This window comes from Aethalodelphis obliquidens, unplaced genomic scaffold (genome assembly GCF_003676395.1).
Source record: "Aethalodelphis obliquidens isolate GAN/ISIS:26980383/991018 unplaced genomic scaffold, ASM367639v1 scaffold46, whole genome shotgun sequence".
Lineage (NCBI taxonomy): Eukaryota > Metazoa > Chordata > Mammalia > Artiodactyla > Delphinidae > Aethalodelphis > Aethalodelphis obliquidens.
In genome coordinates this window covers 624,486-639,777 of record NW_020837990.1, presented here as the reverse complement: position 1 = coordinate 639,777, position 15,292 = coordinate 624,486, and the positions used below count along the sequence as shown (strand labels likewise).

The 15,292-nt window shown below is 38.1% G+C and overlaps 1 protein-coding gene across 7 annotated transcripts in view; it reads left to right on the top strand.

Annotated features, from left to right (window-relative positions):
* Positions 1–15,057, top strand: part of CCDC15 (coiled-coil domain containing 15) — a 60,826-nt gene extending 45,769 nt beyond the window's left edge. For all 7 annotated transcript variants that reach the window (XM_027081913.1, XM_027081914.1, XM_027081910.1 and 4 more), the window contains 3 exons: positions 12,582–12,749; positions 13,071–13,219; positions 14,441–15,057. In XM_027081913.1, the coding sequence (XP_026937714.1) occupies positions 12,582–12,749; positions 13,071–13,219; positions 14,441–14,562 (439 nt within the window). In that variant the 3' untranslated portion in view covers positions 14,563–15,057. The remainder of the gene's footprint in view (positions 1–12,581; positions 12,750–13,070; positions 13,220–14,440) is intronic.
* The last annotated feature ends 235 nt before the right edge of the window (positions 15,058–15,292 follow it).

Below are 15,292 nucleotides of genomic sequence, written 5' to 3'. Positions count from 1 at the left end.
TTGAGAGTCCGCCTGCCGAGGTAGGGGGCGCGGGTTTGTGCCCCGGTCCGGGAGGATCCCGCGTGCCACGGAGCGGCTGGGCCCGTGAGCCGTGGCCGCTGGGCCTGCGCGTCCCGAGCCCGTGCTCCACGATGGGAGAGGCCGCGGCAGTGAGAGGCCCGCGTACAAACAACAAAAAAAAAAAAGAATATATTTTTAATGCAGTTTGCCTGTGATAATCACTTTCTTTTCAGGATTCTCTTCAAAATGTAAATATTGACATCTACTTGTTGCCTAGTTCTGCAAACACCCAGTGTAGCAAGTTTACAAATCAATTTGCAGTGTTTTGTATTCTTACTCTCTTTTACTGAAAGTCTGACACTGGTTTTAGAATACCTTTTAGCATAACCAGAGAACCAGTATAATTGTATTCACGTCAGTGCCCTGGGAAAAACCGATATGTTGACATGTTGATTTCCAACCTAGTTTAGTTTCTATTGTGTGTCAGCTAAAAGGTGTATTTATGCAAGAAGCTTTAAAGACATCCGAGAAGAATAAACTTGTTTATAGAATAATTGTTTATATCACCTTTTTTAGTTGGTTTTTGCCATTTTTTATTTTTATGATCCTTTCTGAAACTACTGTATGGCAGTAGTTCTTAACCTGAGAATCTGACCAAAGCTGCGGATTCTTTTCTCAGATAAATACCTTTGAGACACTCAAGTGGAATGTCAAACTGGCAGGTAGTTAAGTAGGTTTGAATCTCAGAGGAATGGTCTATGCTGGAACTGTAGCTTAATGAGTTACAGGTGGTAGTGGGTGGTAACTGAAGCATATGGTATGCGTAAAGTCACCTGGGAAGAAGGCATAGTGTAAGATATGGAGAATGCCTAGATGTAGTGTATTTCTGCTTATGTACTATGACTTTTTGGAGAGCCCCAAACTATTTTAATATCTAAGATATTTTGCTCCCTTGAATCAATTTTTGCTGCCTTGGGTACAATGTTGCCCCTGTTGAGAATGTAAATGCTAGATGGATTAACCTGTAGGCCACCACTGACCTTAGAGAGACTTGTTTTGGTGGAGTGATTGATGGGTCTTAATAAGCCATAATGGAGTGGGAGAGGAGATCAGGAAATAGAGAGAGAAAGCTAGACAACTCTTAAGATTTTTGACTGTGAGGAGAGGAGTAGCTGTGGGGGAGAAGGGGGAAAGGGCTGATTCCATCATTTCTAGTAATTGTCCTGTTACCAACATTTGAGAAACAATGCTGGTGTGTTTCCTTAGCTCTCAGTTTACTGGTATGGACAATAAATGGTATAGAGAATTATACCAGTAACTAAGCTGTTCTGTTGTCATTCACTTGCCTCCATTTGTTTCACTATTGAAAACCTCACTTTAATTTCTTACCTACGGAAAAATCTTTTCACATTCGCCTTTTTCACAAGCTAAGGAGTTATTGAACTAATCAAATATGAATGTCCTAAAAACATTTACTTTTTTTACTGGATCTCTTTGGAATAAGATCTTTATATAAGAAGATCTTTAGCCAAGGGCACCTATGATCTTAGGCTTATCTTTAAACTTTTGTACTCTTTTAATCTCTTCCTTTTATTCTCTTATTTCATGCATTATATTTTAAGAGAGCACAGCAACGTGTATTTTAAAGTCAATTTTGGGGAATTCCCTGGTGGTCCAGTGGTTAGGACTCCAAGCTTCCACTGCAGGGGGCACGGGTTCGATCCCTGTTGGGGAAACTAAGATCTCTCATACTTTGCGGCTCAGACAAAAAAAAAAAAAAAAAGTCAATTGTACACAACCTTATATGCCTTTAAATCTTGATCCTTGCTAGTTATAAAAACATTCTCTCTCTGCCCAAGTGGCAATAGTGAGATTTCTTACCTCTACCGTATTACAACTTTATATTGCATTTGAGTTTGAATCATACCATAAAAGCTATATTTATGTTCTGTACTCTTTGAGGAATACTCAACTTAGACTTAACAGCTGTAGCTCAAGAAAGAATAGCAAGTGTGGCAGAACAGTTATAAGAAAATCCTTGTTCAAAGTGGCCTTGTCACTCTGCTAGAGGTGGCCAGAGATTAGCTGTAATAATCTGGATGGACTTAGTTGCACATACAAGTTTCTTGTGCTTTTCCAGTGCCTGATCTTTCAGCCTTTATAGGACAGCTTCCTGGGTTTTAGTATATACCTGTGTTAATCTAAGTAATAGGAAGCCCATAATTCCCCTGAAGCAAATAGCCTGCTACAAATGGATAGAAGCCCAGAATTTTCAGCAGTTCATGCTTTATTGAAGAGGTGTGAGTATGAATTGACCTCACACTACTGTTCAGAAAACAATAGCTCATTTGTTTCAAAGTTCTAGTCTTGAATTAATTATATTTCTTAACAAAAGCTCTTAAATTAGGTTTTCTGACAATTTTCTCACTGAGCAACTCATTTCCTCTCTGCAAGTAGGTGTTTTTTTTAAATAAACATAATTGATATTCAATAAACTACACATATAAAAGTGTAAACTTTGATGTTTTCTCTTTCTCACACACACACAACAACCATCATAGTCAAGATAGTGAACATATATATCATCCTCAAAAGTTTCCTCATGCCCTAGGTAGCACCTCTTTCCTGCCCTCCCCGCCTCTTTTTCCCCAGGCAACCACTGGTTTGCTTTGTGTCACTATAGATTAGTTTGCATTTTCTGGAGTTATACAACATGTACTCTTGGGCCCAGCTCCTTTTATTCAGAGTAATTATTTTGTCCTTGTTGTTATGATACCAAGAGTTTATTCCTTTTTGTTACTGGATAGTATTCCATTGTATGGATATACTGCAATTTGTTTATCCATTCACAGTTTGATGGACATTTGAGTTGTTTCCAGTTTTTTGGCTATTACAAATAAAGCTGCAGTGAACATTCGTGTGCAAGTCTTTGGAAAATGTTACCTTTTCTCTTGGGTGAATACCTGAGAGTGGACTGGATCATCATGGTAGGTATATATTTCATTTTTTAAAGAAACTGTCAAAAGGCTTTCCAAAGTAGTTGTACCACTTTATATTACTACCAGGAAGAGTAATATAACTTGTAAGAGTTCAAGTTCCCTTACATCATCACCAACACTTGGTATGGTCAGTCTTTTTCATTTTAGCCATTTGAATAGGTATGTAGTGGCATCTCATTGTGGTTTTAGTTTACATTCCTTGAATGACTAAATATATTGTAATTTTGGCATCATATTTAAGATATCATTGCCTAACCCAAGGTCACAAAAATTTTCTTTTTTGTTTTCTTCTAGAAAGATTATCATTGTAGGTTTTACATTTAGGTCTGCAATCCAGTTTGAGTTAATTTTCACATATAGTTTGAAGTTTATTTTTTTGTATGTGGATATCCATTTGCTGAAAAGTTATTCTTTCTCCATTGCATTGCTTTTGTGCATTTGTTAAAAGTCAGTTGTCCAGCAAACAATAAAAGAGAAGATTGATGTTGGACTTCATCAAAATTGAAAACCATCAAGAAAGTGAAAAAACAACTACAGAATGGGAGAAATTATTTGCAAATTATATATCTGATGAGAGACTTGTAGTCAGAATATATAAAAGAACTCTAACAACTCAATAATAAAAAGATAACCCAATTAAAAGGTAGACAAAAGATTTAACTAGACATTTTAGGAAAATATATAAATGGCTAATAAGCACTTGAAAAGATATGCAACATCATTAGTTATTGGGAAGTGCAAATCAAAACCACAATGAAATACCACTTCACACACATAAGAATTGCTTTAATAAAAAAGACAAATTATAACAAGTGCTGATGAGGATGTCTAAAAATTAGAAGTCTCATACACTGTTGGTGGGGAATGTAAAATGGTACAATCACTTTGGAAAACAGTTTAGCAATTTCTCAAAAGGTTAAACATAGAGTTACCATATGACTCAGAAATTCCATTCTTGGGTGTATACCCAAGAGAACTAAAAGTGTACGTCCACACACAAACTTACACAAATGTTCATAGCAGCATTATTCAAAATAGCCAGGAAGTGGAAGCATCCCAAATGTCCATAAACTGATGAATAGATAAATAAAATATATAGATATAGATAATATTTACACAGTAGAATATCAGCAACCAAAAGGAATGCAGTTCCAGTACATGCTACAACATGGACTTATGCCAAGTGAAAGAAGCCAGTCATGAAGGGCTGCATATTGTATGATCCCATTTATATGAAATGTCAAGAACAGGCAAATCTATAGAGACAGAAAAATTAGTATTTGCCTAGGGCTAGGTGGGAGTGGGTGGAAGGTGACTGTTAATGAGTACAAGGTTTCTTTTGGGGATGATGAAAATGTTCTCAAATTACATTATGGTCATGTGCACTTTATGGTATGCAAATAATATCTCAGTAAAGATGTTAAAAAAAATGAGCTGTCCTTATATGTGTGGGTTTATTTCTGGACTTTCTCTTCTGTTTTACTGATCTATTTGTCTATATTTATGCTAATACCATGCTGTTCTGATTGGTATAGTTTTATAATAATGCTTGAAATCAGGTAGTGTTAGCCCTCCAGTTTATTTTTCCCCAGAGTCACCATGGCTATTTTAGGCCATTTGCATTTCCATATGAATTTTAAAATGTGTGTCAATTTCTACCAAAGAACCTTCCTGGATTTTGAGTGGGATTGTGTTGAATCTATAGATAATTTGGGGAGAATTGACATGTTAATGATATTGAGTCTTCCAACCCAGGAACATTTATTTAGCTCTCCTTTAATTTTTCTCAGTTATAGTTTTCAGTGTATAGGTCTTTCACATTTTTTGTCAGGTCTATCCTGAAGTATTTCATATTTTTGAAGCTATTGTAAATGGTATTTTATTTATTTATTTATTTTTAATTTTTGTGGTACGCGGGCCTCGCACTGTTGTGGCCTCTCCCGTTGCGGAGCACAGGCTCCAGACACGCAGGCTCAGCGGCCATGGCTCACGGGCCCAGCCGCTCCGCGGCATGTGGGATCTTCCCGGACCGGGGCACGAACCCGTGTCCCCTGCATCGGCAGGCGGACTCTCAACCGCTGCGCCACCAGGGAAGCCCTGTAAATGGTATTTTAAAAAATTGTCAATTGCTGATTCTGTTGTTGTCATTGCTAGTGTATGGAAATATACAGTTGATTTTTGGATATGGATCTTTGTACTCACTTATTCATTCATTGGATGTTTTTACATGGTAATCATGTCATCTTTAAACAAAAACGGTTTTGCTTCTTCCTTTAAATCTGGATGTCTTTTATTTCTCTGTCTTGCCTGACTTCACTGGCTAGAACCTCCAGAATGTTGAATAGAAGTGATGAGAGTGGACAATCCTGAGTTTAGAGAGAAAGCATTTAGTCTTTCACCATCAAGTATGATGTTAGCTATAGTTTTTTCTTAGGTTCCCTTCTCTTCCTAGTTGGTTGAGAATCTTTATCTGGAATGGACGTTGGATTTTGTCAATTTTTTTTTCCTCTCTAGCGAGATGATCATAGGTTTTCTTTTCTAGTTTGCTAATATGGTGAATAACATTGTTTGATTTTCGAATGTTAAATCAGTCCTGCATTCCTGGGGTTACACCCCACTTGGTAATAATGTATTATCCTTTTAATGTATTGTTTGAGGGACTTCCCTCATGGTGCAGTGGTTAAGAATCCGCCTGCCAAGGCAGGGGACATGGGTTCCATCCCTGGTCTGGGAAGATCCCACATGCCATGGAACAACTAAGCCCGTGCGGCACAACTACTGAGCCTGTGCTCTAGAACCCGCGAACCACAACTATTGAGCCCACGCACCACAACTACTGAAGCCCGCCTAGAGCCCGTGCTCCTAGATCCCGTGCTCCACAACAAGAGAAGCCACCACAATGAGAAGCCCGAGCACTGCAACGAAGAGTAGCCTCCGCTTGTGGCGACTAGAGAAAGCCCGTGCGCAGCAACAAAGACCCAATGCAGCCAAAAATAAATAAATAAATAAAATTATAATGTATTGTTTGGTAAGATTTGCTAAAAATTTTGTTTAGAATTTACATGTATGTTCTAGGAGATACTGGCTTTTACTTTTCTTGTAATATCTTTGACAGGTTTTGTTTTCAGAGAAATGCTAGCCTCGTAGAATGAGCTGGGAAGTATTTGGGAGGAAAAGTTTATGTAGAATTGGCATTATTTCTTCCCTAACTGGTAGAATTTGCCAGTGACTCTCCCTGTTTCTGGACTTTTCACTGTGGAAATGTTCTTAACAACAGTTTCAACATTGATGCTAGAAATAGGGCTATTCAGGTTATTTATTTTTTTCTTGATGAGGCTTTAGTAGTTTGTGTGTTTCAACAAATTTGTCATTTCATCTAGGTTGTCTAATTTATTGGCATAAAATTATTCTTAGTATTCTCCTATTATCCTTTTAATATCTGTAGTAGTTTCATTTCTCTTATTTTTTCTCTTAAAAATTGTATCTTCGCTCTCTTTCTTTTTTTCATGATTAGATAAGCTCAAGATTATCAGTTTTATTGATCTTCTCAAAGTCCTAGTGTTTGGTTTCATTAATTTTTTTATTCTGTTTCCTAATCCATTGATTTCTGCTTCAATCTTTATTATTTCTTTTCTTCTGCTTACTTTAGGTTTAATTTCCTCCTCTTTTAAGTTTCTTAAGGTAGAAGATTAGGACATTTACTTGATACCTTCCTTCTTTTCTCATATAGGCATTTAGTGCTATAAATATCATACTAAATACTCTTTAGCCACATTCAATACATTCATTTTCATTTGGTTCAAAATACCTTCTAATTTCCCCTTTTTTCTTCTTTGGTCATAGGTTATTTAGCAGTGTGTTATTTAATTTCCAAGTATTTGGAGATCTTTCAAGGATCTTTCTGTTATTGATTTCTAATTTAATTCTATTGTACTATGTATGTCTTGAAATCTTTTGAATTTACTGACACTTGTTTTATGGCCCAGAATATGATTTATCTTTGTAAATGTTCTAAGTTCAATAAGCTTATAATAGAAGAATGTGTATTCTCTTGTTCTATAAATGTGTATTCTGCTATTCTATAAATGTTGTGGAGTGTCCTATAAATGTCCATTAGGTCAAGTTGGTTGATGATGTTGATCAAGTCCATATCTTTCCCATTTTTATGCCTAGTTATTCTATCAATAATTGAGAGAGGGTATTAAAAATCTCTGCCTGTAACTATGGATTTATTGTATCTCCTGAAGTTCCATCAGTCTTTGTTTCATGTATTTTGAAGTTCTTTTATTAGATACATAACTGTTTGGGATTGTTATGTCTTCTCAATTAATTGACTCCATAATTATGAAGTGATCTTTATCTTTGATATTTTGTTTGCTCTGAAATCTACATTGTCTGATACTAATATACCTACTCCAACCTTCTTTTAACTAGTGCTAGCATATCTTTTATATTTCTTGTATTTTTAATCTATTTGTTTCTTTGTATTTAAAGTGTGTTTCTTGTCAGCAGCATGTAGTTGGGTTGTGACTTTTTGTCAAATCTGACAATCTCTTCCTTTTAATTGGGGTGTTTAGATCATTTACTTTTAATGTGATTTTTGGTAGGGTTTGATATAAGTATATTATCTTGCTGTTTGCCCCATCTGTTCTTTGTCCTCTTTTTCTCTTTTTATGCCTTCTTTTGAATTACTTTTATATTTTTATATCTATTACATCTCCTTTGATGGCATGTCAGCTATGACATTTTTGTTATTTTATTGGTTGTTCTAGGATTTATATCATACATCTCTAACTTTTCACAGTCTACCTTCAAATGATATTATACGACTTCACATATAGTATAAAAATCTTAATATAAGAATCTTAAAGTAATATTCTTCCATTTCTCTCATCCCAACCTTTATGCTATTGTCATACGTCTTACTTTTTTTTTTTTTTTTTGTGGTATGCGGGCCTCTCACTGTTGTGGCCTCTCCTGTTGTGGAGCACAGGCTCCAGACGCGCAGGCTCAGCGGCCATGGCTCACGGACCTAGCCGCTCCGCGGCATGTGGGATCTTCCCGAACCGGGGCACGAACCCGTGTCACCTACATTGGCAGGCGGACTCTCAACCACTGCGCCACCAGGGAAGCCCCATCTTACTTTTATATATAAAATACATTGTTATTTTTGTTAAAGCAGTCTATTATTATTTAAAGAGATTTAACTAATAAGAAAAATCTTATATATATTACCTAAAGTATCACTTTGCTCAGGTCTGAAAGACAACCTTTAACATTTCTTTTAGTTGTGGATACACAGGCATATCTCATTTTATTGCACTATGTTTTATTACACATTGCAGATATTGCATTTTTTACAAATTGAAGGTATGTGGCAACCCTGTGTTGAGCAGGTCTACTGGTGCCATTTTTCCAATAGCATTAGTTTTTAATTAAGGCATGTACATTGTGTTATTGCACACTTAAAAGACTACAGTGTAGTGTAAACAGAACTTTTTTTTTTTTTTTTTTTTTTTTTTTTTTTTTTTTGTGGTACGCGGGCCTCTCACTGTTGTGGCCTCTCCCATTGCGGAGCACAGGCTCCGGACGCGCAGGCTCAGTGGCCATGGCTCACAGGCCCAGCCGCTCCACAGCATGTGGGATCTTCCCGGACCGGGGCACGAACCTTTGTCCCCTGCATCGGCAGGCGGACTCTCAACCAATGCGCCACCAGGGAAGCCCTAAACAGAACTTTTATATGCACTGGGAAACCAAAAAATTCATGTGACTTGCTTTATTGCAATATTCCCTTTCCTACAGTGGTCTGGAACCAAACCTGCAGTATCTCTGGGTTATGCCTGTACTAGGGATGAATTCCTTCAGTTTTTGTATGTCTAAAAACAACTTTGTTTCATTTTTTCCCCCTCCATTTGTTCATTTATATATTTATGTGACTTGCCTCTTTTTTTGGTGGTATAAAACACATAATGTAAAATTTACCATTGTAACCATTTTCAAGTGTACAGTTCAGTAGTGTTAATAAATAAACATATTCACATTGCTGTGAATGTGGTATGAGGTGATACCTCATTGAGATTTTGGTTTGCATTTTCCTAAAGATTAGTGATATTGAGCATCTTTTCATGTTTGTTGGTCATTTATAGATCATCTTTGGAGAAATGTCTATTCAAGTCCTTTACCCATTTTTAATTGGATTGACTGCTTTTTTGTGTTCCTCTTAATTTTTTGGATTTTTCCCCTGTGGTTTATTTTGGATGATTTATATCATTATGCTTTCAGATTTTGTTCTGCAGCATTTAATCTCCTGGTAATCCCATCCAGTGTATTTTTAATAAATAATTTATTTTTGTAGAGCAGTTTAGATTCACAGCAAATTTGAGAGGAAGGTAGAGCAATTTCCCATATGTACTCCCTGTCCCCTGACATTCAGAGCCTCCCCCATTATCAACATCCTCCCTCCGCCCCCGCCCCTCCGGTGTGGTACATTTGTTAACAAGTGATAAGCCTACATTGACACATCGTTATCGCCCAAAGTTTATAGTTTACATTAGGGATCACTCTTGGTGTTGTACATTTATGGGTTTGGGCAAATGTGTAATGACATGTATCCATCATTATACTATCACACAGAATAGTTTTACTACTCTAAAAGTCCTTTATGCTCTGCCTTTTCACCCTTCTTTCCTTCCCTCCCTCCAACCCCAGCTTCTGGCAACCACTGATCTTTCACTTTCTCCATTGTTTTACTATTTCCAGAATGTCATATGGTTGGAATCATACAGTATGTAGCTTTTTGAGATTGGCTTCTTTCACTTAGTAATATGCATTTATGTGCAATGTCTCTTCATGGCTTGATAGCTCATTTCTTTTCAGTACTGAATAATATTTCATTGTCTGGATGTACAACAGTTTATATATCCATTCACTTACTGAAGGACATCTTGGTTTCTTCCAAGATTTGGCAATTATAAGTAAAGCTACTTTAGGGCTTCCCTGGTGGCGCAGTGGTTAAGAATCTTCCTGCCAATGCAAGGGACACAGGTTCGAGCCCTGGCCAGGGAATATCCCACATGCCGCGGAGCCACTAAGCCTGTGTGCCACAACTACTGAGCCTGAGCTCTAGAGCCCTCAAGCCACAACTACTGAGACCATGTGCCACAACTACTGAAGCCTGCGCACCTAGAGCCCGTGCTCTGCAACAGGAGAAGCCACGGCAGTGAGAAGCCCGCACACCGCCAACGAAGAGTAGCCCCTGCTCACTGCAAGTAGAGACAGCCTGCACACAGCAACAAAGACCCAACACAGGGCTTCCCTGGTGGCGCAGTGGTTGAGAGTCCGCCTGCCGATGCAGGGGACACGGGTTCGTGCCCCGGTCTGGGAAGATCCCACATGCCGCGGAGCGGCTGGGCCCGTGAGCCATGGCCGCTGAGCCTGCACGTCCGGAGCCTGTGCTCCGCAATGGGAGAGGCCACAACAGTGCGAGGCCCGTGTACAGCAAAAAAAAAAAAAAAAAAAGACCCAACACAGCCATAAATAAATAAATAAATAAATAAATAAATAACCATGTGCAGGTTTTGTGTGGGTGTAAGTTTTCAATTCCTTTGAGTAAATACCAAGGAGTATGATTGCTGGATTATATGGTATTGGATTTTGTCAAATGCTTTTTCTGTATCTATTTATAGGATCTTGTGATTTTTCTTATTTAGCTTATTGACGTGATCTATTGCATTAATTGATCTTTTTCATGTTGAACCAGGCTTGCTTTCTTGGCATAAATTCCACTTGGCTGTGGAATGTAATATATGTACATCATTGGATTTGACTTGCTAATATTTTTGAGGATTTCTGCCTCTTGTTCATGAGAGATATTTGTTGTAGTTTTCTTGTAATATCTTTGTCAGGTTTTGGTATTAGAGTAATGCTGACCTCATAGAATGAGTTAAGAAATATTCTTTCAGTTTCTGCCCACTGAAAGAGATTGAAGAGATTTGGTATAATTTCTTCCTTAATTGTTTGGTGAACCCATCTGGGCCTAGTGCTTTCTGTTTTGGAAGGTTACCTATTATTAATTCCATTTCTTTAATATATAAGCTTATTCTCCAATGTATTTTTCATCTCAGAAATTGTAGTTTTCATCTCAAGAAGTTGATTTCAGCCTTTTTAGTCTAAACTTTTTGAACATATAGGATATAGTTGTACTATCTGTTTTAATGTCCTTCTGTGCTAATTCTAATAACTGTCCATTCTAAGTTGATTTTGATTCATTGATTATTCTCTTCATTATGAGTTGTATTTTCCTGCCTCTTTGCATCTTATCTTTTTTTTTTTTGCGGTACGTGGGCCTCTCACTGTTGTGGTCTCTCCCATTGCGGAGCCCAGGCTCCGGACGCGCAGGCTCAGCAGCCATGGCTCATGGGCCCAGCCGCTCCGCGGCATGTGGGATCTTCCCGGACCGGGGCACGAACCCGTGTCCCCTGCATCGGCAGGCAGACTCTCAACCACTGCGCCACCAGGGAAGCCCTGCATCTTATCTTTGATTAGATGTCCAACATTGTGAATTTACCTTGTTGGTTACTGGATATCTTTGTATTCTCATAAATTTTCCTGAGCTTTGTTTTGGGATGCAGTTAAGTTACTTTGGGGCTTTGCTTTTACAATGTTGGGTGTGTCTGGAGCAGTGCTCAGTCTAGGACTAATCATTATTTCCCACTACTGAGGTAAAATCTTTCTGAGAACTTTACCCAATGTCCTGTGCATTATGAGTTTTTCAAGTCTTGACTGGTGGGAACAGGCTCTCTATTCTGTGCTCTGTGTGAGCACAGGACACTGTTCCCTGTTATTCTTTCAGATGGTCCTGTCCCTGGCCCCAAATCATTTCCTCGCATACATGCACAGTGCTCTGCTGTGTATTAGAAGGAGACCCTCTGCAGATCTCTAGGGTTCTCTCTCTGAGCAGCTCTCTCTCCCTGGTTTTCTGTCTTAGGAACTCTAGTTGCTTTTGTGTCCCTGGACTCAGGGAGTCTACCAGGCTCCACCTCAACTCCCTGTGCTGCTGCCTCGAAACTTTCAAGGCAGTAAGCTGGGGCACCTGTAGGGCTCACTTCATTTGTTTTCCATCTGTCAAGGATCACTGTCTTTTGTTGTCTAATATCTAGTGTCTTAAAAACCATTGTTTTTTTGTATTTGGTCTGGTTGATTTCTAGGTTGATTTGTTTGTTTATCTATTTGGTTGTTTAAGGTGGGAGGACAAGCCCAGTCCCTATTACTCTATTTTAGCCAAAAGCAGAAGTCCTGTCTACTTGTAGTTTTAACCTGAGAAAGTTCTTGTATTAGAATTCTTAAAGGAAAACTCTTTTAGTAGTAACCATTGGTCATTTCCATCCAGGAGGCTATGTGTATACATGAACTACGGGATAAACTCAAATCAACCAGCAGGAGTTTTTGAGGCTTTTCTAGGGGTGTTAAACTGCTTTCCTGACTCCCCTGTTTCTGGGAATTTCTTGAGTTATTTGGATCTAGAAGCTAATTCTAAATAATGATTTTATGAAATTCCTAACCACGTTATGATTTTATCCTCAGAATTAAGAAAAAGAAAGAGCAGCAACGTTATGCTGAAGAGCAGAGGATATTAAGAATGAACTTTCATGAAGAGCCATATTCAGGGGAGAAGATGAGTGAGATACTAGCCCAGCTACAACTTGAGGAAGGAGCCAGAGAAAAACAACAGAAAGAAAAGGAACACCAAAGGTACTTTGAAAAGTTCTGTGTGAAATTTTGGCTCTAGAGGAAACTTGTTAGGAAGTCAGTGTTCTCATTTTCCTTACAGAAGAGTTGACTGTGTCTTCTCATACTTTGGGGAGTACAGAACTTCATCACATTTCTTGATTGCCTAATACCTCTCTGGAATCGCACTACGTGTTTCCTAGTGCTGCTTCCCAGGACCAAGAGGAAGAGTTGAGGCACAGAGATATGAAATAGTTTAACAGTTAAAGCTGGTAGTAAAATAAGGACTCATACTCATTCTCTTCCTAGTGGTTCACTTTGCCTGGTCATACTGTATTTTTATAGATATGTAGAAGCTTTAAGAGCCCAGATCCAGGAGAAAATGCAGCTGTATAATATTACTTTACCTGCACTATGCTGCTGTGGTCCTGATTTTTGGGATGCTCATCCTGATACCTGTGCCAACAATTGTATTTTCTATAAAAACCACAAAGGTAAGTCTCTTAAAGGAATGGTTGGGGCCTGGTGGCAGTTAAGAAAACAACAACAGTAAAAGTAGTGATTGTAGTAATTTAGCATTTATTGACTAAGGGCTTACTATATATCAGAGACTATTCTACCCCCTTTGCAAAACAACTGTGAGGCAATAAAAATAATTATAGTGAGTTATATTTCTCTTTGAGATCTGTTATCTTCTTGTCTCCATTTATGCTGGGGAAATATTTCTAGCTCACTCCACAGTAGTGAGACTAGGGTTTCAGGTCCTCCTGTAAATGAAGAATATTAGAGCTTGCCTCTTACGGCCATCTAAGTTAGGCCTTATCTAACATAGACTTATTATTTATCTTCACATATATGTATATTATTTATAATGTGTAGATATCCACATTAGACTTTCAGTTCTGCTAAGGATCACTGAGGGAAATGAGGACCAATATAAACTCTACCTTTATCAGGGATCCCAGCTAGAGAAGATGAGTCATTCCTGCTGTGACTAGTATTTCTGTTTCCTGTCCATTCTTAAATATATTGATTTACATACTGTAGAGATTATATAGGCTTCATACACACACTGAAAGTACTGCAAGTATTTGTATTCCTGTTGCCCTGTGATAAGAGTTCCTTATCAGTCCTGTGAGTTATATTTTAAAAACACAAATCTGATCATGCCATTCCCCTATCATCAAACCCATAGGACTTACCATTACAGTACAAAATACATGTCGTATTTGGCATATTTTCTCTCTGGCTCCGGGCAACACTCCAGCCTTATCGAACTTGCTACTGCCAGGACATGCCACATTTTTTTATACCTTTGCACCCCACACACTCATTTCTTTGCCTAGAATGCCTTCTTTCCTTTATTTTTATTAATCTTTCAAGACCATCTTAAATGTTACCACTTCTGGAAATCTTTTCCATCCTCTCCTAGTTTTTCTTTCATTCCAAACTTCATTCTGTGATGACATTTTGTATATGCCTCTGGTCTGGAAATATTACACTGCAATTTAATTTTTGTGTCCATCCTCTCCCTTATCTTTTCTGTAATCACAGAGTACTTGGCATGTGGTAAGTACTCAATAAATATTTATTCAGTGAATGGGTTAAAGTTAATTCCTATGAGACTGGGCAGAGAAACAGTACTAAAAGAAAAAGGTTGGGAGAATTGTTTAGAATCTGACTTCATTCACCACTGTTCAAATCTTTATTTGCAGCATATACCCGGGCACTATATTCAGTCATCAATTCCTGTGATATCCCTGAAGGGAACTCAACTCTTCGAGTCGCCATTCATAATTTTGCTTCTGCACACAGACGGACTTTGAAAAATCTGTAATAAGAATCTGAAATCAACTTAGTATTTCAACCTTCATTTAAAGTCAACCCTGAGAGATTATTTACAAAAAGCTGTTAAAGTTTATAAGATGTGTAATCTGAAAAGAAAGACTGTTCCACATAATAACAGCTATCACTATAATTAGATCATGACCATTGTTTCACTCTGTGCTTGGCACCAAGGTTGAAAGTTGGCTTCCAAACTTGTCTCTTTGCTGTAAACCACATGGACCACGTTGCTTTAAAAATGATCAGTCAGACTGGTAAGGTTTCTCTCACTTTGCTCTGCTCTGATCAGAAGAGATTATTAGAAATCTTTGAGATTATCTCATTTATTGTCTTTCTATATCTGTACTTTGAGTCTTGACAAAATTGAAAATGTCTGGATGAAGCAAAAGAGGGGATGATGAAATGAGTTTCTGAGCCTCAGTGGCCATCTGTTTTGCTGTTAACTTTTCTAGTTGTATATAACAATTAGAGATGAGAACAATCTGAATTTGATGTATGTTTTCTTTTCTCAAAAATTTTTCTCTCCTGTTTTTTAATTTATTCCCTCTTTCCCCATTTGGTGACAATGGACATAGGACTTCTTAATTTTTTTTTTTTTTTTTTTTTTTGCGGTACGCGGGCCTCTCACTGTTGTGGCCTCTCCCCATGCGGAGCACAGGCTCCGGACGCGCAGGCTCAGTGGCCACGGCTCACGGGCCCAGCCGCTCCGTGGCATGTGGGAT